Source organism: Schistocerca nitens, chromosome 5 (genome assembly GCF_023898315.1).
Source record: "Schistocerca nitens isolate TAMUIC-IGC-003100 chromosome 5, iqSchNite1.1, whole genome shotgun sequence".
Taxonomy (NCBI): domain Eukaryota; kingdom Metazoa; phylum Arthropoda; class Insecta; order Orthoptera; family Acrididae; genus Schistocerca; species Schistocerca nitens.
This window is the reverse complement of record NC_064618.1, coordinates 511,850,561-511,875,825: the sequence shown is the minus strand read 5'-3', so window position 1 is coordinate 511,875,825 and position 25,265 is coordinate 511,850,561. Positions and strand designations below refer to the sequence as shown.

The 25,265-nt window shown below is 42.4% G+C and overlaps 1 protein-coding gene across 1 annotated transcript in view; it reads right to left on the bottom strand.

Moving 5' to 3' along the window:
* LOC126259283 (kynurenine 3-monooxygenase-like) overlaps nucleotides 1-25,265 on the bottom strand; it is a 203,329-nt gene that overhangs the window by 107,933 nt on the left and 70,131 nt on the right. Inside the window, exons 3-4 of the mRNA XM_049955930.1 lie at nucleotides 15,936-16,138; nucleotides 5,744-5,792 (exon numbers count right to left, since the gene is read on the bottom strand). Coding sequence (XP_049811887.1) covers nucleotides 5,744-5,792; nucleotides 15,936-16,138 — 252 coding nt within the window. The remainder of the gene's footprint in view (nucleotides 1-5,743; nucleotides 5,793-15,935; nucleotides 16,139-25,265) is intronic.

Sequence of the window (25,265 nt, the reverse complement as noted above, 5' to 3'; positions counted from 1 at the left end):
ACTACATTTCCTTCACTATCTGAATAATTTCTTTTATCTCATCATACATTCCATCAATCTCTTCGTCATCTGGGGAGCTAGTTGGCATACAAATTTGTACTACGGTGGTAGGCGTGGGCTTCGTATCTATCCTGGCCACAATAATGCGTTCATTATGTTGTTTGTAGTAGCTTACCCGTATTCCTATTTTGTTTGTTTGTTCATTATTAAACCTACTCCTGCATTACCCCTATTTGATTTTGTATTTATAATCGTTTATTCACCTGACCAGAAGTCTTCTTCCTCCTGCCACCGAACTTCACTATGTCCCACTACATCTAACTTTAACCCATCCATTTCCCTTTTTAAATTTTCTAATCTACCTGTCTGATTAAGGGATCTGACGTTCCACGCTCTGACCCGTAGAACTCCAGTTTTCTTTCTCCTGATAACGACATCCTCCTGAGTAGTCCCCGCCCGGAGATCCGAATGGGGGACTATTTTACCTCAGGAATATTTTACTTAAGAGGACGCTATCATCATTTAACCATACAGTAAAGCTGCATGTCCTCGGGAAAAATTACGGCTGTAGTTTTCTTTTGCTTTGTGCCATTCGCAGTACCAGCACAGCAAGGCCGTTTCGGTTAGTGTTACAAGGCCAGATCAATCATCCAGACTGTTGCCCCTGCAACTACTGAAAAGGCTGCTGCCCCTCTTCAGAAACCACACGTTTGTCTGGCCTCTCAAAAGATACCCCTCCGTTGTGGTTGCACCTACGGTACGGCTATCTGTATCGCTGAGGCACGCTAGCCTCCCCACCATCGGCAAGGCCTATGGTTCATGGGGCGGGGGGATTGTTAGAATAATAATAACGCTAATAACGATTATAAAATAATGCAGGAATTAAGAATGATATTAATTAGCTGTTACGTAACAAAGTGGTGTTTCGCGGGAAGTAAATAACTGCTCCGCAAAAAACGATTAATAACCTGGCGTTATTTTTCGACATTTTTTTTCTTATTTTTCAAAATTTTATTGTTATGATGTCTGTGCTATTAGGTATGATTTTGAACTGAAGTAATCACAGAATAAAACAAGTTTTCATTTTTATTAATTTTATTAACCTTCAAAAAGGTACCCGTGGTGTGGGGGTAGCTCTTTGATTCATAATCAAAACGTCTTCGGTCCCGGGTTCGATCCCCGCCACTGCCTAAATTTTGATAAATAATCAGCATTGGCGACCGAAGACTTCCGGCATAAGAAGTCAGCCTCATTCTGCCAACGGCCTTGTCAAGGAGGGCGGAGGAGCGGATAGAGGTTCAGGGCACTCTCTTGTCCTAGGTGTGGGAAATTGCCCCTAAAGGCGGAAGAATCAGCAATGATCAACGACATGAGGATGCAGAAGGCAATGGAAATCACTGCATTAAAGTCACGTAACATGTATCCACAGTACATGTGGCCTGTAATTGAAGAAGTGTCATGATGTTCTCTCCATTGGCAAAAGATTCCGGAATAGTCCCCCATTCAGATCTCCGGGAGGGGACTGCCAAGGGGGAGGTTACCATGAGAAAAAGATTGAATAATCAACGAAAGGATAACGTTTTATGAGCAGGGGCGTGGAATGTCAGAAGCTTGAACGTGGTAGGGAAACTAGAAAATCTGTAAAGGGAAATGCAAAGGCTCAATCTAGATATAGTAGGGGTCAGTGAAGTGAAGTGGAAGGAAGACAAGGATTTCTGGTCAGATGAGTATCGGGTAATATCAACAGCAGCAGAAAATGGTATAACAGGTGTAGGATTCGTTATGAATAGGAAGGTAGGGCAGAGGGTGTGTTACTGTGAACAGTTCAGTGACCGGGTTGTTCTAATCAGAATCGACAGCAGACCAACACCGACAACGATAGTTCAGGTATACATGCCGACGTCGCAAGCTGAAGATGAACAGATAGAGAAAGTGTATGAGGATATTGAAAGGGTAATGCAGTATGTAAAGGGGGACGAAAATCTAATAGTCATGGGCGACTGGAATGCAGTTGTAGGGGAAGGAGTAGAAGAAAAGGTTACAGGAGAATATGGGCTTGGGACAAGGAATGAAAGAGGAGAAAGACTAATTGAGTTCTGTAACAAGTTTCAGCTAGTAATAGCGAATACCCTGTTCAAGAATCACAAGAGGAGGAGGTATACTTGGAAAAGGCCGGGAGATACGGGAAGAATACAATTAGATTACATTATGGTCAGACAGAGATTCCGAAATCAGATACTGGATTGTAAAGCGTACCCAGGAGCAGATATAGACTCAGATCACAATATAGTAGTGATGAAGAGTAGGCTGAAGTTCAAGACATTAGTCAGGAAGAATCAATACGCAAAGAAGTGGGATACGGAAGTACTAAGGAATGACGAGATACGTTTGAAGTTCTCTAACGCTATAGATACAGCAATAAGGAATAGCGCAGTAGGCAGTACAGTTGAAGAGGAATGGACATCTCTAAAAAGGGCCATCACAGAAGTTGGGAAGGAAAACATAGGTACAAAGAAGGTAGCTGCGAAGAAACCATGGGTAACAGAAGAAATACTTCAGTTGATTGATGAAAGGAGGAAGTACAAACATGTTCCGGGAAAATCAGGAATACAGAAGTACAAGTCGCTGAGGAATGAAATAAATAGGAAGTGCAGAGAAGCTAAGAAGAAATGGCTGCAGGAAAACAGTGAATACATCGAAAAAGATATGATTGTCGGAAGGACAGACTCAGCATACAGGAAAGTCAAAACAACCTTTGGTGACATTAAAAGCAACGGTGGTAACATTAAGAGTGCAACGGGAATTCCACTGTTAAATGCAGAGGAGAGAGCAGATAGGTGGAAAGAATACATTGAAAGCCTCTATGAGGGTGAAGATTTGTCTGATGTGATAGAAGAAGAAACAGGAGTCGATTTAGAAGAGATAGGGGATCCAGTATTAGAATCGGAATTTAAAAGAGCTTTGGAGGACTTACGGTCAAATAAGGCAGAAGGGATAGATAACATTCCATCAGAATTTCTAAAATCATTAGGGGAAGTGGCAACAAAACGACTATTCACGTTGGTGTGTAGAATATATGAGTCTGGCGACATACCATCTGACTTTCGGAAAAGCATCATCCACACAATTCCGAAGACGGCAAGAGCTGACAAGTGCGAGCATTATCGCACAATCAGCTTAACAGCTCATGCATCGAAGCTGCTTACAAGAATAATATACAGAAGAATGGAAAAGAAAATTGAGAATGCGCTAGGTGACGATCAGTTTGGCTTTAGGAAAAGAAAAGGGACGAGAGAGACAATTCTGACGTTACGGCGAATAATGGAAGCAAGGCTAAAGAAAAATCAAGACACTTTCATAGGATTTGTCGACCTGGAAAAAGCGTTCGACAATATAAAATGGTGCAAGCTGTTCGAGATTCTGAAAACAGTAGGGGTAAGCTATAGGGTGAGACGGGTCATATACAGTATGTACAACAACCAAGAGGGAATAATAAGAGTGGACGATCAAGAACGAAGTGCTCGTATTAAGAAGGGTGTAAGACAAGGCTGTAGCCTTTCGCCCCTACTCTTCAATCTGTACATCGGGGAAGCAATGATGGAAATAAAAGAAAGGTTCAGGAGTGGAATTAAAATACAAGGTGAAAGGATATCAATGATACGATTCGCTGATGACATTGCTATCCTGAGTGAAAGTGAAGAAGAATTAAATGATCTGCTGAACGGAATGAACAGTCTAATGAGTACACAGTATGGTTTGAGAGTAAATCGGAGAAAGACGAAGTTAATGAGAAATAGTAGAAATGAGAACAGCGAGAAACTTAACATCAGGATTGATGGTCACGAAGTCAATGAAGTTAAGGAATTCTGCTACCTAGGCAGTAAAATAACCAATGACGGACGGAGCAAGGAGGACATCAAAAGCAGACTCGCTATGGCGAAAAAGGCATTTCTGGTCAAGAGAAGTCTACTAATATCAAATACCGGCCTTAATTTGACGAAGAAATTTCTGAGGATGTGCGTCTGGAGTACAGCATTGTATGGTAGTGAAACATGGACTGTGGGAAAACCGGAACAGAAGAGAATCGAAGCATTTGAGATGTGGTGCTATAGACGAATGTTGAAAATTAGGTGGACTGATAAGGTAAGGAATGAGGAGGTTCTACGCAGAATCGAAGAAGAAAGGAATATGTGGAAAACACTGATAAGGAGAAGGGACAGGATGATGACATCTGCTAAGACATGAGGGAATGACTTCCATGGTACTAGAGGGAGCTGTAGAGGGCAAAAACTGTAGAGGAAGACAGAGATTGGAATACGTCAAGCAAATAATTGAGGACGTAGGTTGCAAGTGCTACTCTGAGATGTTAGCACAGGAAAGGAAAGGAATCCGTGGCGGGCCGCATCAAACCAGCCAGTAGACTGATGAAAAAAAAAAAAAAAAAAAAAAAAAATCAACAAGGTGTTCCCTCAATGTATCAAGATTCTCAAAGTGCTGTCACTGAGCAAACTCTGAAGGATGAAGCAGGCCGTGGCCCAGAGGGGTAACACCTGAGTCGTGCACGGAAGCCGCTCAACATCCACGACAACAGACTTCCCAACCCTTCCCCTCTCCCCCCCTAATTCGTGCCAGTGAGACTGTGCGTATGTAGTAAAAGGGAAAGCTGACATTTTCACGTCGTGGTAGAGAAATTGCGTTGATGTTAATGACATATTGTTTTTGTTGTACTGATCAGTGTTAAGCAATAAAGCTGGTCACGTACTATCTTAAATTGAGGAGAAATTTTGTTTAGGAGGGTTTTTTTTAAAGCAATAGGGTTACTGAATGTGTCTTTCAAATGGATGAATAGAAATACCATGCCAACACAAAATTCATTTCTTTGCAAGATTATCGCTAATAGATATTCACTCTAAGTTTTTAACATCTATGAAACAGGAAATTGAATTCAAAGGCGTCCAAATTTCTTCTGAACTATGTGGAGGAATTGGCTATCACAGATGTGGCACTGGGAAATAGCTGAGGCTGTAAGCAAATCAGACGAAAGAGTATGGTACATTTTACATAAATAAGCATGTACTAGAAGGATTTGTGCAAGATTAGTGACGCATATGTTGAATTCGTACCGAATTTTGTTCTCACCAATGTATTAATGCTTCTAAAACGTTTAAAGAACGCCGTATTCATCAAGTTAAGTTTCTGATAGAACAAAATTATAAAAAAAAATATTGCGTGCATTTGCATCACACTGATCATTAAAAGTTACAATTAATATGAATCTAACACATGTAATACGTAATGTAGATAACATAACGGAATCAATAAGAAAATATTACTTTTGGGGGCTTTATTATAATCACAACAAATAGAAGATAATGTAGAATCACAACTGTGATAGTCATATGTCGCCGGTCGCAAATTGTGCACAGTGGGGTTCACTACATACCAGGCCCATTATAGCATCTATATACTACTCGTATAAAATTGGTGACATCATTGTGAAAGGTCTGTAACGACCTCCACAGTTTGTGACTGACACTATTACACCTGTCATGTTGTATGGTATGTTATCAACGGTCAAGGTCGTAACAGAGATCCAAATGCAGATCTTTATTAGTGAGGACAGAATAATATTTGTGTTAAGTATAATGTTTTGAGACTTTATCTGATTTTGACTTTAAGGGTTAAATAATTATGCAGAATTAACTAACATTCATGCATTATAAAATTACTATAATGTTCTTACCTGTCAGTAAAACTTCGTTGAGGTAACGTCTGCTGATAGAGTATATACACTGCAACAAAAATTTAGCACTAATAATATATTTATACAACAAAATAAAAATTATTAATTATACTTTTGATAAACAATTTTCTTCTTAATGTCTTATTTCCTTAAGACTTTGCATCGCAAGTAAGATGTTACACGATTTTGAATGAAAGACATTTATTTAATATTGCACAAAATGAAAAATGAATCAGACGTACTTGCTTTGATATGTGTAATCATAAAATAATTAGCTAGTCTATAGCAACATCACAGAAAGTTACTTAACTATTCTGCAGAGGACGATATACGTAATGGAAATGGAAAATTTTACGCCATGGACAGCTTTACCAAACACTGGTAAACTCCTACTCCAGTATTTCCATGGTTGTGGGACATGTTGATTAAAATTCTAACTTTATGCGTGTTTATTTTCAGCACATAAAGAAGTTTGTCCTACAGATGAAGAATGATGGGAATGCATGGTGGCTATTGGGTGTTTCTAACGTTACTAGGACTTCTCAGGTATAGATCCACCATTCAGCATGGTCTTAGAGAGAATCGCTCGTACAAAACTCAGCTTGCCCTTTTCTCACATGATATACTACGAACCATGGATGAAGGGCAACAGTCAGATTGCATTTTTGTATATTTCCGGAAAGCGTTTGACACGGTGCCCCATTGGAGACTGTTAAAGAAGGTACGAGCGTATGGAAAAGATTGACAGATATGTGAGTGTCTCGAAGATTTCTTAAGTTGTAGAACACAGAATGTTGTCCTCGATGGCGGTTGTTCATCAGAGACAAGGGTATCGTCAGGGGTGGACTATGGAAGTGTGGTAGGACCGCTACTAACATGTAGACTTTCACGGCCGGAAATGTCATGTCCATTATAATTATCCGGGCTGTTATGCCGTGGTCGGTTGATGAATTCTGTGTCAATTCCCAACGTTTCGTCCCCGTCTGCAGAGGATATCTTCAAGGGGGTCTTTAGCTCGATGGAAGGTCCAACACACCCACTGGCTCGCTACTGTTGGGAATTGACACAGAATTCATCAACCGACCACGGCATAACAGCCCGGATAATTATAATGGACATGGTTGGACCGCTGTTATTCTTTAGATACATAAATGATTTTGGACAGGGCGGGCGGCAATCGGCAGCTGTTTGCTGATGATGCTGTGGTGCACGGTAAGGTGTCTAAGTTGAGTGGAGTAGTAGGGTACCAGCTGATTTAGACAAAATTTATAGGAGGTGTGATGAATGACAGCTTGCTCAAACTGTAGAAAAATGTAAATTAATGTGGAGGAATAGGAACAACAAACCCGCAATGTTCGGATGCGGCATTAGTATTGTCCCGCTTGACACAGTCACGCCGTTTAAATATCCTGGTGTAAAATTTCAAAGCGAAATGAAATGGAATAAGCATATGAGGATTTTGGTAGGGGAGGCTAATGGTCGACTTCGGTTTATTGGGAGGATTTTGTGAAAGTGTGGTTCATCTGTAAAGGAGGCCGCATATAGGATGTAATGCGACCTATTCTTGAGTACTGCTTGAGTGTTTGGGATCCGCACCAGATCGGATCAGAGGAAGACATCGAAGCAATTCAGAGGCGGGCTGCTATATTTGTTACTGGCAGGTTTGAATGAAAGGCAAGTGTTACGGAGATACTTCAGGAACTCAAATGAGAATCCCTGGATGGAAGACAACATTCTTTTCGAGGGACACTGTTGAGAAAAACTAGAGAACCGGCATTTGGAGCTGACTGCAGACCGATTCTGTTGCCTCCAACACACAGATCGCGTAAGAACCACGAAGGTGCGGAGGCATATAGACAGTCCTTTTTCCCTCGCTCTATTTGCGAGTGGAACAGGAAAAGAAATGACTAGACGTGCCATGAGATGGATTGCTGAGTGTCGATGTGGATGTAGATGTAGATTGCAACACAGGAGGTCCAACGCACGTACACAATCATCCTAACACCATCTTTCGGAATTATTGGCATGAGGGTCATGGGATTATCATTCCGAGAGGTCACACAAACAATTGGCTCTAATGTAGTGGATGCAAATCTCATGACAACAGTGTGGAAACAAGAGTAGGCAGGAAAATAGGGTAAGATTGTTCGAATGGCTGTGATGAACAGACGGATAACAGCTGAAATCCGTGCAGAGGTGACATGCGCAGTGTCACCACGAACCGCAGGCAGTAAATTTCTGGAAGCCGGGTTGAGATCTCTATGTGATATGCATCGCTAACACTATACTACATACAACAAAGACATGCATGTTGTAGAACTAGCGTTATATGGAACACTGTGTAGCATGCTGTAATGTTGAGCGATAATTCTCGCTTCAGTTTGTGGCAGTCAGATCGACGGCCCTATTTCCCTACCTCTTTAACTCCTGGAATTGTGCCGTAGGGAACTCAATATGGGAACAGGACTGATTTGCTAATTATGGAAGACAGGCTGAATTCACGTCAGTGTTTGACAAGTATGGGAAACCTTGTTGTCATACGAGGTGCGGCTAGAAAAAAACCGGACTGATGCTGGTAAAAACATTTATTTACAATTATTTACAATTTCATGTTATCTTCTTCAATGTACTCTCCTCCTCGGTCTCTACACCGCTCCATACGAATTTTCCACTGTTCATAGCAATGCTGCAGATCATTTTCGGTAAGTCCATACATTACTTCCGTCGCTTTTTCTTTTACTGCTTCAACAGTCTCAAATCTAGTTCCTTTCATAGCTGACTTGACTTTAGGGAAAAGAAAAAAGTCACAGGGGGCCAAATCAGGTGAGTAGGGTGGATGATCTAAGATGGGAATGTTGTGTCGAACAAGTTTACCGATTTTTTCAATGTTTGCATCAGTTTTTGCTGACAATGGTCTGCCAGTGCGAGTGTCATCACTGGTGTCTTCGCGGCCATCTTTAAATCGTTTAAACCACTCAAACACTTGTGTTCGCGATAAACAATCATCGCCGTACACTTGTTGTAACATTACAAACGTTTCACTTGCAGATTTTCCTAGTTCGAAACAAAATTTGATGTTAACACGCTGTTCTTTCTGTACACTCAACATTTTCCGACGCACAGACAAAACGTCAACTACTTAAAACAGACGCCACGGGCAGACTGAGTGCAGGAGGCAGATGAAACTCGAGCAGTAGGCGGAGCGAGAGTCACGTGACAGGCCACGCGAGTTTCAGCCTTATTGCATTCGTTTTATTGTTTCACCAGTACTAGTCCGGTTTTCTTCTAGCCACACCTCGTACACTTCACGAGTATCGACTGGCATATTCCAACAGCATGATGTAAGACTCCCCGTTACCGAGCGAATTCGCGCAGTGGTTAGCACGCTGGACTCGTATTCGGGAGGACGACGGTTCAAACCTGCGTCTGGCCATTCTGATTTAGGTTTTCCGTGATTTCCCTAAACCGCTTCAGGTAAATGCCGGGATGGTTCTTTTGAACGGGCATATCCGGCTTCCTTCCCTAGTCCGGTGGGACCGATAACCTCGCTGTTTGGTCCCCTTCCCCAAATCAACCAACCAGCCAACCAAGACACCCCGTTCCAGCTCATACCAAATACGCCTCGAGGTAAGCGCAGATCCTTTACTGACGTGCCTGTCCCTTGATCTATCACCATTAGAGCATGTCTGATATGCGATACTTGACGACCAACAGCTGAGTGGTATGGGGCCACAAGTTGTAGGATTTAGCATTGCTCAGTGTCTAACATACAGGATGATTCCGTGATGATGTTCCAAAACTTCAGGGATGGTGGAGAGAGGGAAACGTACTACTTTTACGTAATGGATCCTGGTCAGGCAACAACTGAGTCGAAAGTTATAAGCGAAAATGGTTCTGATATATCTGAAAGTGGAATACATATATCGTTATTGTTGTTGCTGCTGTGAAACACATCTGTTACTCTGAACAAGTGCTCATAGCTCTTAAGGTATGCTCTTTACAGCCTATGTTTACTGAATATTTTTTCCTTGTCTTGGTCCATAATACCTCGTTCCAAAATATGAAAAGCAAGGAGCTTGCAGTAGAAAATGTCCACTGTCAGAGGCATTAGAACGATTTCTGGTTATAACTTTCGACTCACTCTTCTTCCAAACAGGGGTCCATTACCTTAAATTGACAAATTTACCCGTCTCCGTCGCTGAAAGTCTGTAACACCGTCACAGAATCTAACTACAAGATCGACAAGCATGCAAGTGCGAGGATTTTTGCAAGCATGGACAAATCCCCTTCGCCTTCACTCACTACAAGCCTGCTTGTTCAAGCATTAGTTTGCTCGTTTTGTCCGGCTTCGTCGTCGTGGTGCGTAAAAAAGTGAGAAAAAATGATGTGTGGTGTAAAGACTCGGTAATGAAACAAAAAACTTATTCTCACATTAAATTGCTTTGTGACGTGAAGATATAGCCACACGATTTGTGTAATCAATTCAGGATCAATATAGAAACATATTTGAATCTCCCTATCACTCATAGCACCAAGGATTAAAAATTTCTTGCGAGCCGATTAGGCCATGGAATCTCAAACATGGTTAACTTATGAACCTCATTTGTTCCTGCACCAAATTAACAAATACTGTCCAATTTTCCCTCCTATAGTTCTGGAAGAATTTGTGTTTTTATTACAACATGTCTGCCTGTGACAGCTTCAATTGGTTTGTATTTCGTTAAAAGTAATAGGCTTTCGATTTACGGTTTCTGAAGCAAGACTGGATTTCATTTACTCTGCTCGTATAAAGCTATTCCAGCAACTAACAACTGATTTGCTTCATGTCGCTCGACGTAGGGCCCCTTCGAAGATTACCTCACAACTGAAATTTGGTTGTGCTAGCATGCACATTTTCGGTACACACGCTCCATTATTCGTGCGTCGTTAGCCGGCCGCTATGGCCGAGCGGTCCTAGGCGCTTCAGTCCGGAACCGCGGTGCTGCTACGGTCGTAGGTTCGAATCCTGGCTCGGACATGGATGTGTGTGATGACCTTAGGTTAGTTAGGTTTAAGTAGTTCTAAGTCTAGGGGGCTATTTTCCATAGTGCTTAGAGCCATTTGAACCATTTTTGAGCCGATGTCTCGATGTTAACGGCGGTACACGACAAGCACACTTGGACTGCAAATTCGCATCCACAAGACGTCTGAAAGTCTAGGGGACTGATGACCTCAGACGTTAAGTCCCATAGTGCTTAGAGCCATTTGAACCATTTCGCGCGTCGTTATGCTATTTCAAGACTGCATAACTGATAAAAGATCAGCCTTTCAGCCGCTGGAACTGTCCGATTGATTCCCGAAAATTACCATACAGAACATTGGAATACGTTTGCAGGAAGTTCTTGAGCATACATGCTCGTCATCCTTGAAGAAACTGTTGTGCTGCGGCATTAATTTCTGCAAGTGAGAAATAAAAGTCGCTTTGTGTGGTGTTACAGAGTGAAACGATTTTGTTTTGTATTTGTGCTCTAACAATAGCCTGATGTGCGGTGGCAACGTACGTATTCAGGATCGTAAATTTGTGGAGTGAAAGTTCGACCGGTGTGACAAGAGGAAATGCGCTGATAGTTTGAATGAATTGGAGAAACAAATAATCCGGAGGAATTAACAGCGGAATTTTTACTCCAGTTATAATTAGGAACGAATGAAGAAATCAGCGCAAGTTAAAAGATCTGTTTCTCCTGGCGTATACACTGTTCAAACAACTTACGGGCTTGCAGCCGGGCGACGTCGTCGACAACCGGCAATATTTCGACTGCATCAAGTGATCTCTCTGCAAGGGAATTTAAAACCTTGATTTTCAAACAAGCTCTGGAAAGATAACGACTTTTTACAACACATGAATTAAATCCATCGGAATATTTGTTGCCGATGGAGGTGCAAAAGGTTGGCTGTCATCCCTTCCTTGATATGTTGGTTTGGAGGGAGGTTGATGGTACGTTGGGACACGCCGTTTATAGGAAGCCTATTCACACTGATTCATATCACCATCCCGCTAAACGTGAAGGGGTACTTCGTACCTCGGTTAACAGGCCCTATGTAATCTCGGACCTTGAGAGTTTCTCAGCAGAATCAGCCCGTCTCGAAGTTATCTTTCGTCAGAATGACTATAGTGAAAGACAGATCAGACGTGCGAAGCACTATCGATCAACTGTGCACCGGCTCAATGATAATACCGAGGTGACACTAAAGTTTACAGCCTTTTTGCCTTACGCGTGGAACATTTCAAACAGGACTGGTCGTATTTTGCGGAAATATGATGAGAAGTGTGCTTTTCGACCACTAAGATCAGGGTCCTTTTAGGTTCCGTAAAGGATTATCTTGGTTTGCGTAAGGCAGGTGTCTACCGTATTCCTTGCAGTTTTGGCATGTCATATATTTGTCAGACTCTCAGGAGTGTAGAGGACCGGTGTACTAAGCATAAGCGGCACACACGCTTATAACAGCTCTGTAAATCCGCCATTGCAGAACAGTCTTGGCACGGGTTATCTTATGCAATATAACAACACAGATTGTGGCCTGCACTTCCAGCTATTGAGAAAGTGTAGCTATTGTAATTAAATCAGGAGTAGCCTTATAAACAGAGAAGGCCGATTTTGTTTAAATTCTGCTTGGATTCACGCTCTCTCCCTTGCCAAAAAACAGAGGGACATAGTTAATGCTATTTCACCCGTTGATTATTATTTTCACTATCGATAACGAATGACGTCGGCAATCTTTGATGTGTTGTGATGGCTGATGGCGCTGGAGGGTACAGTGTGTGTGTGTGTGTGTGTGTGTGCGAGAGAGAGAGAGAGAGAGAGAGAGAGATCTTTCCGGAGTTTCTATGAAAACCGAGATTTTAAATTCCCTTGCATTGCGCTTACGTGCTGCAGCTATGTCTTGAAAAGGGCAGTGTGTGCTCCTGTCGAAATATCGCCAGTTGTCGACGACGTCACCCGGCTGCATTCCCGAAAGTTATTTGAACAGAGCAAGGTGGTCCAGCCGCGAGGTAAACACCCAGCAGCGCAGTAACTTGGACGCGACGAACTGCTGGAAGCTTTAGCACGTATTCAAAGGCGCATATTAATTTGGAAATATTTGGTCGCACAAGGGAAATAGATGTGTTTAGTTTATACTTTGCAGACATACAGAGAGCGATCAATGCTGTCCAAATCAAACTGGTTTCATTCCTCGTTCATGATTTCAAGAGACTTGTTTTTCTTTTCAAGTATTAAATGTTGGGTGCAGCATTAGAATTGACTTTGCAACTAAAAGTTATTGTTTGTGTCACTGATGTCGATAAGACTACAAGCAAAACTCGCCCTACGTTATTTCACTTGCTAAATGCAGTTTCCATATTTCATCAGCAGCAAGGACAAATAACTTTTTAAAGCAACCGTCTAAATTATATTGCAGTGTTCTGAGGGAGTACTCGTATATGTGAATACGATTTTGTGAACAGCCAATAAAATTTTTCTGGGTTTGTGACCACACTGTCAATATGTAAAACTATCGACGTTCCGGTCACTGTTACAAGTGACCTTCAGGGTGTTTTGTTTACTTCTGAATGAGAAAACTTTGTTTCTTATATAACTGCAGACGGGGTTGTTATCTAATTCTAATTCTGGCATTATATGGGGCCACCGTACACATCTCCTGGTTGCTGCGGGTAATTTCACTGTACTGCGTTACAGGGAAGAGATTTTACGACGAATACTGGGACGCAATGCCAACGTTTTGGTACAATTTCATCTTGAGGGTGATAACTTGGGTGTTGTCGTGCTGTTCTCGTGAACATGTTCCTTCAGAATAGTAGAATCATCAGAATAGAGTGGCCTGCGTTTCCTCCGAACGTGAACCCAATTAGACAAAAAATGGTTCAAATGGCTCTGAGCACTATGGGACTCAACTGCTGAGGTCATTAGTCCCCTAGAACTTAGAACTAGTTAAATCTAACTAACCTAAGGACACCACAAACATCCATGCCCGAGGCAGGATTCGAACCTGCGACCGTAGCGGTCTCGCGGTTCCAGACTGCAGCGCCTTTAACCGCACGGCCACTTCGGCCGGCCCCAATTAGACATGTATGGGATCGACTAAAATGAGCTGTTTTCGGACATTGACAACAAGGTAATCTGCCCGACTTTCCAAGACTCGCCATTGAAGAGTGGGACATTTGTACCAGGCTGGCTTGGTGATATGATCGATGGTGTGACACGATGGATTCCAGCTTGCATCCGAGCAAAGGCACGTTCCTCCACGTACTGACATTTCTCAGGAGTGCAGTGGATACCCCTCCCACCCCCGCTCCGCCCCTTGGGAAAAAGGCGATTTTGGGGTATTCAAATAGAACGACGAAAAAAAAAATCGCAAGACAAAAAGTTACGAATGCAGAGTAATGAAATGTCGGGAATAGTTTTATCTAGGTAACATATTAAGTGATTAACATTGCAAGATCACAGATTATTAGTAAGTGCGAGATAAGCCATTGCAAATGTGAAATGCAGGTATATTAAGAACCGGCGTAACCATCAGAATGTTGAATGCAAGCTAGCAGATGAGCACGCTGGGATGGGATGGAGTTCCGGGCATGTTGCTGTTAGTCGATCAATACAGGGACGATTAACTCCGTGTGTGGATGATGCTGGAGTTGTTGTTCGATGATGTACCATATGTGCTCACTGGAGACAGATATGGTGCTCGAGAAGCCCAACGTATCATTTCGATACTTTGGGTTACAACAGTGGTATGTGGAGGAGCGCCATCCTCTTCGAAAACACTCCTTGGAATGTTGTTCATGAATGGCAGCACAACATGTCGAATTACCAGACTGATGCACAAATTTGCGAGACAGAACGAGTGGGATAACCACGAGAGTGCTCCTGGTGTCATACGAAATCGGACTCCAGACTATAACTCCAGGTGTAGGTCCAGTGTGTCTAGCACACAGGCAAATTCGTTGCAGACCCTCAACTTGCCTCCTCCTAACAACATTGGCACCGAGGGAGAACCAGGTTTCATCAGAAAACACAACAGACCTCCTCCCTCCCCTCCAATATGCTCTCGCTTGACACCAATGAAGTCGAAAATGGTGCCGAACGGTCTAAGGCACTGCAGTCATGGACTGTGCGGCTGGTCCCGGCGGAGGTTCGAGTCCTCCCTCGGGCATGGGTGCGTGTGTTTGTCCTTAGGATAATGTAGGTTAAGTAGTGTGTAAGCTTAGGGACTGATGACCTTAGCAGTTAAGTCCCATAAGATTTCACACACCTTTGAAACTTTGAACCTTCGAAAATGGTGATTGTTTGGGGTCAACGGAATGTATGCTACAGATCGTCTGGCTCGGAGCTGTCCTTGAGGTAACCGTTTTGTAACAGTTCGTTGTGTCACTGCGGTGTTAACTGCTGCTCAGATTACTGCTGCAGACGCAGTACGATGCGCCAGAGCCAAACGCCGATGTTCTTCCCTCTCGGTAGTGCTACGTTGGCGCCCAGAGCCCGGCCTTTTGTGACCGAACATTGTGTCGTGACCATCGCTGCCAGAAATCATTATATAGTGCCTATATTCCTGCGAAATCTTTCTGCAATATCGCAGAAGGAAGATGCAGCTTCTCGTAGCCCCATCACAGGCCCTCGCTGAAATTCAGTGAGGTGTCGATAGTGGCGTCTTTCTCGCCTTATAGACATTTTTGACCAACACCAACTCACCGCGTCCAATCTCAAAGGAACTAACGCTCACCGCCGTTACAGCGTGTATTTAAAGCAAAAGCGATTTGCATCCTCATAGTGGCTTTATTAGCGACACTCCTATGCGACTGGCGCGAAATTTGAACAGACAGCATCTCTCAGGTGCAGAAACACACTAAGCAACTTTCGTTTGTGTCTCACAATTTCGCCTCGGTGCTGCGATTTTTTTCCCCCTGTAAATGCATTTGTTTCTTTGATTTGGTGATCTGGACACATTGCAAATAGGGATGCATCACAGCTACTATTTGTTGTCTGGGCCACGAATTTCGAAATACAGAGGTTATCAGAAACTTTCGTTGATGTGCGTAGATTATGGAGAATGATGTGTGTAGTAAGTAGCCGGCCTCCACGTGAAGAGGCTTGCACAGGGCGGGAAGAGTTGGGGGAACCGGTGGGGCGTGCGGTGACTTAGAGTGATGTGGACGCGCCTGGTTGTCGACGGGGTCGTAGGGCACGGCGGTGAGGGCGCCGGCGGCGGCGGCGGCGTGGTGCACCATGCGGCCGCGCAGCGCCACGCCGTGCTCGGCCACGAGGGCGCGCTCCAGGCCCAGCCGGCGCAGCGCCGCCTGCCCGCGCGCCGACAGCGTCAGGTTGATGGTCCGGCCGCGCACGTGCTCCGTCCGCCGGATGTCTGCAACACGGCACACCCCTCCCAGCTCAGCTAGCACCTCCTCACACAACTCACAAGCTGTTTCAAAAACACACGTCCGTGTTCGCAAGAAATGAGAAAGAAAAGGAAACACCGAAAACAGTACAAAAGCAAGCAAACAAACAAACAAAAATACCAACCGCTTGTATTATGTACAGAGGTGACACTTCTCTGCTATGCCACTATGACATGGACTTCCGCTGCCCCCTCCTTTTATATTGCCCTTGAATGACATGCACTCCGCCTTGCCTTACGGATCCGCTTACCCTTCCCCACCCACATCCTCTACCAACTTATAAAATTCCCAAGCCTACTCTTTCATCGTGGCCGGCCTGTGTGGCCGAGCGGTTCTAGGCGCTACAGTCTGGAACCGCGTGACCGCTACGGTCTCAGGTTGGAATTCTGCCTCGGGCATGGGTGTGTGTGATGCCCTTAGGTTAGTTAGGTTTAAGTAGTTCTAAGTTCTAGCAGAATGATGACCTCAGATCTTAAGTCCCATAGTGCTCAGAGCCATTTTTTTTCTCATCTTGAACACCTCCGAATATCCTACATTACCCATAAACTCGACACTACCCACCCCCTAGTTTCCCCCTTGCTCAATGATCCTGGTACCCTGCCGCACCTCTACCACTAAATTCACCAAACACTACACTTCTACACCCTCCACATCCTTTTTATCACGTTTCCTCACCCGATCCTGAAATTTGTCTTAATATACAGGGTGTAAATTTTAAGTTGACAAACCAGAATAACTCGAAAAATAAGCTTCACATGAAAAATCTGTAGAATGCGAAGTTGGTTATTTTCGAGGGGGACATCTGCTGGTGCTAAAATTAGCCCCCCCCCCCCAGAAACTTTAAAATTTCAGAAGGCAACCCCCATTTTTTATTGCATAATCAGATTCTACATAAACAACTACATACATTTTCTCTTTAACATTTGTTTTGATTCTTGGTAGTTGGCTCTGTAATTCAAGAAAATCCATTTTCTCATTTTTGCGTAGAAAATGGTTACGGATGAATAAAAAATACTTATTTACTTTGTAAATTTTCAATCGCTGAAACTAAAACTCTCCCTCTCTCCCCATAGGGTGGGGTTTGAGAGTTTTACAACTGTTGACACAAATATTAATTTTTTCTGCAGATTCGAATAAGTTTTGTTTGTTTCGTGGTAAAACTCTAATTCCTCTCTCAGACCCCACCATATGGGGACAGAGGGAGAGTTTTAGTTTAAGCAATTCAAAATTTACGAAGTAAATAATTGTTTTTTATTTATCCGTAACCATTTTCCACGAAAAAAGTATTTGTCACTTCCTACAATTACGAAATATATGTACCATAAAATAATCTTTTTAGTTACACATCTTTGCTATATAATAACAAAATCGTATAAAATCAATTGGAAGCAACTGAGATTTTCAGCGGCAGACTGCGGCACAAATACTGCTTCACTTAATCTGTGGGTATTTTTAACATCTTCGAACCATTTGCTATATTATATCTGTAAGTTCTGTGGTTAATTCACTCCATTATAGTCCAAATCTCAACATAACCTTTTGGCTGCCTTACATGCCACTGCACAAAATCAAATTCACCAGTGCTTTTCACTAACAACCATGGAGAAGACACCTTTCACCTGATGATGATGATTAACCATCGAAACACATAGTAGATATAATAAATTTTTGTAACTAACGCAGATTTATATATTTTTACATTTAACTGTCGCAGCCTTTATTTACATAATCCATTGCATGCATTCGATACGTGTTTCAGGAAACTATATCTACTACATGAATGAAAACAGAAACCTGCAGTAAATTTTAACACATCTACATGTACATTGGACTCTGCAGACCTCCGTGAAGTGCATGGCAGTAGGTACTTAACATGGTACCACATGTTAGGGTTTCTTATCATTCCAAACCCGTCTCAAGTGCGGGAAGAATGACTGCTTAAAAGGATCTCTGCACATCTGATTGGTCTAATTTTGTCTTCGCCGACCTTATGGGAGTGTCAGTTAGGGGACCCCAAAATATCTCTAGATTCTTCATTTAGTAACGGTTCTTGTAAATTTTTAAGCAGGCTTTAGCAGGATAATCTGTGTCTACTTTCAAGAGTCTGTCAATTCGGGTTTTTCAAGATTTGTATGACGCATTTCCGTAAGTCAGACTTGTGTCAATAAGTGCTGTTCTTCTTTGCTTACGTCCAATATTGTCTGTTGGCCCTGTTTCGTATGGGTCACTCACACTAAAGCAATATTCTAAGATAAAACGTACAAGTGATCTGTAAGCAGCTTCATCCGTAGCATGATTGTTTTTTTGCCAACATGCTGCCAATGAACCGAAGTCTACCACCTGATTTACCTACGACTCAGCCTATGTGACCATTCCATTTTATATCCCTACAAACTGTTACACCAAGATATTTAAATGAGTTGACAGATTACCATTGTGACTCAGAGATATTGTAGTCATAGGATACTATGTTTCTTCATTTTGTCAAATGCACAATTTTATAATTTTGAACATTTAAAGTAAGTTAAGTTTCCACGCCGAAACCCTTTCGTATGGAAAGTACACCAGTGGCAAGACTGAATCAATACCTTCACAACGTGATAATAGTAGTGAAGTTACTGATGACAGTCCTACTAAACCACTAAACCAGAGTTATTGAACACGGTTGTGCGAAATTCTCCACCAAAGAAGAAGAAGAAGTAAATATTCCAGAAATCGAATCAAGAAAATCTGCCAGCATGAGTAACTTAGATATCCTCGGTGTAGCGAAATTGCTTAAATCACTTAATAAAGTAAAGGCCTCCGGTCCAGATTATATAGCATTGAGGTTCCTTTCAGAGTATGCTGATACAATAGGTCCATACCTAACAATCATGTACAACCTCTCGCTCGTCAAAATATCAGTGCTTGTAGACTGGATACTTGCAGAAGTCACACCAGTACCCAAGAAAGGAAAGACTGTGCGACTGATCCGCTCAATTACAGACCATTATCACAAACGTCGATTTGAAATAGTATTTTGGAACACATACTGTGTTTGAACATTATGAATTACCTTGAAAAAAAAAACCGATTAATTTATAAATAGCCAACCTGGATTCAAAAAATATCGTTCTTGTGAAACATGACTAGCTCTTTCTTCTTACGAAGTAATGAATGCTCCGATAAGGGATGTCAAAATGATTCCATAGTTTTAGTTATGTAGAAGACCTTTGACACTGTTCTTCACAAGCAACTTCCAATCAAATTGCATGTCGATGGAGTACCGCCTCAGCTGTACGACTGGATCCGTGATTTCCTGTCAGAAAAGTCACTGTTCGTAGTAACTGACGGAAAGTCATCGATTAAAACAGAAGTAATATCTGGCGTTTCCCAAGGAAGTGTTCTAAGTCCTCTGCCGTTCTTGATCCACATTAACGATTTAGGAGACAATCTGAGCAGCGCTCTTAGACTGCCTGCAGATGATGCTGTCGTTTACCGTTTTTAAAGTCATCATACGATCAAAACCAACTACAAAATGATTTAGAGGAAATATCTATATGGTGTGAAAAACAGCGATTGATTTTATATAATGAAAGTTGTGAAGTCATCCACATGAGTACTAAAAGAAATCCGCTAAATTTCGGTTATGCGATAAATCACACGAATCTAAAGGCTATAAATTCAGCTAAGTACTTAGGGATATCAGTCATGAATAACTTAAACTGGAATGATAACATAGATAATATGATTTAGACTATGATTTATAGGCAGAATACTTAGAAAATGCAACGGGTGCACTAAAGAAACTGGTTACACTACGCTTGTCCGCCTTCTTCTGAAGTATTGATGTGTAGTGTGGGATCTCCATCATTTAGGACTGATGGAGTTCAAAAAATGGCAGCTCGTTTTGTATTATTAGGAAATAGAGGAGAAAGTGCCACGGATACGATACCCGAGTTGGGGATGCAATCGTTAAAACGAAGGCGTTTTTCGTTCCAGCAGAATGTACTCAAGAAATTTTAACCAACTTTCTCCTTAGGGCGTGAAAATATTTTGTTGGTGTCCCCCATACGCAGGGAAAATGATCGTCATAATAAAATAAGAGGAATCAGAGCTCACACGGGTAGCTTGAAAGTGATTCAATGGAGCCTGTGCAGGCGCTTGATTATGAATAGCAGAGTAACCATGTAATCGTAGATGTAGAAGTTGCCAATCTTTGCACCACTTTAAAATTTTATCCAGATCTGACAGAATATTTTTGGAGCATTTTACAGACTGCACTTCATTATAGATCTGCGGAAAGCTTGAGGTTGCTATAAATATTGTTGGCCAGGTTGTTAATATAAAACACGGAGAACAAGGATCCAAACGGCGTCACCCTGCGGTACGCCTGAAGTTAGTTCTACTTGTGTCGGTGAGTTTCTATCCGGCAAATGTTTAGGACTCCAAAATTTTTATTTTCAGAAGAACTTTCCGATTTTACATGCTGGACAATGCACATGCAACCTTGAGGCACTTTTTACAATTGCGTTTAGCATCAAAATTTTCATTTGCATTTCATAAATGTTCAATGAACTCTGCAAGGAACGCGCGACAAATATCCAGATGATAATCCCGTTCGTTCCATGCTATGCGAGCAAGTCCGGAGTTCTTCATTCACTGCTATTGCTAGCGACATCGCAATTCACCCGGACGTGTTGGAAGGGGAGGCACTTACAAGGAAACTTCACCAACTTGACCTGATATTTTGAGAAGAAAAAAAGCACACTTATTAGATCTCAGACCCAGCTAACGATACAGGGTGAAAATTTGGACAATAATTCTGATAGTATGGAGTTACGACCTTCTGAAAGTGCAGCTTTTAAACTTCAGCGAGCAGCAGTTGTTCGTAACATGTTCAACGCCACTGCAGCCGCCAAATGCCCGGGAGCGATGTACTGTGCAACGGAGTGACAACCAGAGCCCATCTATTCGCGGGATATTGAAGGCGAACAAAGAGAAGGGGCAGAGAGATGAGGCCACGTTTGCCCAAAAGGCTTTAAAATTTTGTTCAAGAACACGTTATTCTACGCCAAAGACAGTAAATAATATGAGCATGTAGTACGTCAACGTCATGTATTCAGCTGCCCCTATCGATTCGTAATATGCAACCCGCACTATATCTCTACTAGAAAGGGCATACACACAGGCGACAGCCACGTAATCGATATGTGCCCTCTCTGAGCTTTGAGTGACTGTTAGCAAACTGAATCATACCGTAAAGAACAAAAGTGAGGATTGGTTATGAGTTGCACGGTATCTTTTGGTCAAGATACACCGTACTTCTGCCTTATTTATGCAGGTGTCTACCAATCTTTCTTTGAGTAATAAGCACTGTGTAGTCATACTGGTTTTGGATGTCATTTATTCCGTTTATAGCACATAGTCTTTCGTAAATGGCTCAGATGTTATATACCAGAAAGTTGTTATCTCCTGTTAATTTCGTTGTTTCTGAGGTGAAACAAACTTTATAAGCCAACATATTTACAAAAGAGTAAGTATTAAAACGGAGCTTACAGAGTCATGCAAAACGTTTATAACTACACCCTCTAATTACACAAAGAAATGTAGGAGACACTTGGATAAGTATCGGAGACGTAAAGAATATCTTGGTTCAAAACTACCATGTAACTCATGATCAGTCCTCTCATTTTTTACAGTATGATTCCGGTTGCTAACAGTTACCCAAAGGTATGGCTGCCACATGCGTGGATTCCGGTCCTGATACAGTGGTCGTGCTGGTTGCATTAAGCGAACTGCTAGGTGCAGCTGAATCAATTTGTATATGTTCAAAATCATTTTCACGGTATTCTTGTATTAGCATTTTACAGCTAGATATATGCCTCAAAATGAAACTGAATTAGCCTAGCTGACTGCAGAATTATTATGAAAAGAAGTAATTTGTATTTACAATTTGATCGTGCCAATCTCGTTGTAGAACAGCGTATCTCTTACAACTGTACTTCACTTTAACAATGCTTATTTTAAATTTCAAAGAAAATAACGCACCACAGCTACTTCTTCAGTGACACACTAATCAGTTTCATTCATTTAAACTGTGCTTGTGAATCGCAACATAAAATGTTCGAAGCAGAGGGCTCTCTGGCACAAGCTACAGATTAGAAACTGCGCCATTTGACACGTGAACAGAGCATGTTAACAATGTGAAAACAATAATTCATAAACTTAATCTGTTATATGGTACTTCACGCTCGGTCATCAGGTGGTTATAGTGGGTTGGGGCGAGCGGCAAACGTCTGGTGCGCTTGAAAGTTGAAAGCTGTACTTTCAGAAGGTGTAACTGCGTACTACCAGATTTATGCTCCAGATTTTCACGCCGGATAGATTGCTGATATCTTGCAAACGCGCTTCTTTCTCCTTAAGATATGTGGTCAAGTTGGTGAAGTTTCTTTCTTAGACGGAGTCTGTTATAGAAACCGACAAAAAATCATGAGGTTAGACCTCCTTAGAGACCAATGATGTGATGCAAGACCCGTAAATCACTTGGGGCCAGAAGTGCATCTGTTGGACGGATAAGGGTAAATTCCTTTTATTGCAGTTTTATCACCATCTCGACTCGACGGTCGACACACAATGGAAAATGAACCAGGGAGTGAACGAGACATCTACACCACCGAGAGCCCTACCAGGGAGCACATCAACTGACAACTTACAACTGGCGCTAAACTAAACTTTAAATTTCTATGCGTAAGTTCAAATACACACCAAGTTTCAGTTTTCATTCGATACAGGACACAGTCGGATGAATCTTTTTGAAACACGTTATACTTCATGTGAAGCTTAACTAAATGCTACAATTTACTATATTACTACACTGTCGCTCCTTAAGACAACTCCAATCACTTTCTGTTTCCACTAGAATGTCATCTGTGATGTGCTCTTGTAGCTTAACGCACTGCAAGCTAATTTATAAGACATGGAGATTAGCAAGACGTGGATAGAATACGCGCGGCAGATTAACGACTCCTGATCTGGCATTCGGGGCAGCTTGAGTGTGGTTTTCAAGCGGGTTTTCCAAATTCGTTTAGGTAAATTCTGGGCTGGTCCCCAAGTCTACTTCGGAGAAAATGTGATTTACGAGGGACGTTCAATAAGCAATGCGACACTCTTTTTCCTGAAAGCGTGTTGGTTTTATTCAGGGTTCCAATACACCATATTATTTCCCACTCTTTTGCCAAAAAGTCCTATTTTTCAATATAATGTCCGATCAATGTGACAGCCTTATGCCATCTTACTTGGTGGAGGGGGGGGGGGGGGGAGGGGGGAGCTGTACACCTGCGTGGTACCACTCTACGACGGAGCCAACGACTTGCTGTATCAATAACCTTTCCATCATCCACGTATTGCTACCCATGCAGTGCGCCCTTCATTGGGCCAAACAGATGGAATCGGAAGGTGCTACAGGGTGGATGAGGAAAAACCGTCCAGTGACGTTTTGTGAGCTCCTCTCGGGTGCGCAGACGTGTGTGAGGCCTTGCCTTGACGTGGAGAAGAAGTTTGTTTGTATTCTTGTGGCAACGAACACGCTGAAGTCGTTTCTTCAGTTTCCTGAGGGTTAGCACAACACACTTCAGACGTGATCGTTTCACCAAGAGGGAGGACATAAAGCAGAATAAGGCCCTCAGAGTCCCAGAAGACAGTCGCCATTACTTTACCGGCTAAGGTTGCGGCTTTGAAGGTTTTCTTCACAGGAGAGGTGGTGTGGCGCTACTCCATGGGTTCTTGTTTTGTTCCCGATCCGAAATGATGAACCTGTGACGATGTTCGACAGCAAATTGTCACGATCAGCCTCGTAACGTCCAAGCAATTACCTGCACACAGTTCTTCGTTGCTGTTTATGGTCTTCTGTTAGGCGGCGCGTGGAACCCATCGAACACACATCTCTGACTACGCCAAATGATGGAGGACTGTCAACACTACCAACAGAGACATCTAGTTGTGCAGTGAGGTGTTTATATTTTCAGCCGTCGCACCTTCCAAAACTGCAAGAGTCGCCGCTTCGTGCGCCCGGCCGACACGCGGGAGATGGTAGACGCCTTGCCCAAAAACTCGTAGTGCTTTTGTTCACTGCCAGGTCTCCGTAGGCATTCTGCAAGCGTTTGTGGACATCTGCAATGCTCTGGTTTCCCGCCAAAAGAAACTCAGTGACAGCTCTCTCCGTCTCAGACGCCATTTTGAAGGCTACGTATAGAGCCGCCACCTGTCGGAACTTCATGAAACTAAAGGGACTGATGCACGAATATTCCACGAAGTCCCAGAACAAACTATACATTTTTTCAACCTAAATTGGCATAGGAAGAAATGTTGCTTTACTTATTGCACGCCCCTCGTATAAAAAAAGTTTCCGCGGTTCACAGGCAGATGGGAGACACGTTTTCCCTCCTTTACGTTCACTGACCTGTGGCGACGGGGTAGGCATTCTGTCACGTAGTGTAACAAATAAATTTGCCAATTCCTGAAAATGGACGAACCACGTACGATGGGATGAACGATAGGAAAGAGAGAGAGACTGAAGCATCTTTAAAATCACCAACCAAGTAATAAAATGCTAGAAAGACATGTCACCACCAGGAATTTCATATGGTCTCTATAACACAAAAACACACGGACACCATAGCAATATTTCTAACTTAAATTTTATAGTACAGTACATATGATTCAAAATCATACTGTCCACTTTAACAAATAATATTAATGTATTTCGCCACTCCCATATGACTGTATCTATGTTTTACTTTAACTCTTCTGGCGTTATCAAGAAGTGGTGACAAACCAAAATGTGTTTGGATGTTAAGTACGTTAAGAACTGATGAACTAAAACCTGATTATTATCCCCAGTTCTCCCCTCCAACCCATGCTGTTCAACTACTTTATTTTATATACTGAGCAATCTGGTAACATCGTCCATCCGTGCACTTCTTCCTGATGTACCTAAGACCACTGTGGTCTTATTTCTAGTTTGTCTGCTCCCAATATTCACCGATGTCTTCCTTTCTTAAACTCGATTTTTTTAAATAAGACGTTTGGCGCATCCTTTAATTTCTTTTATTT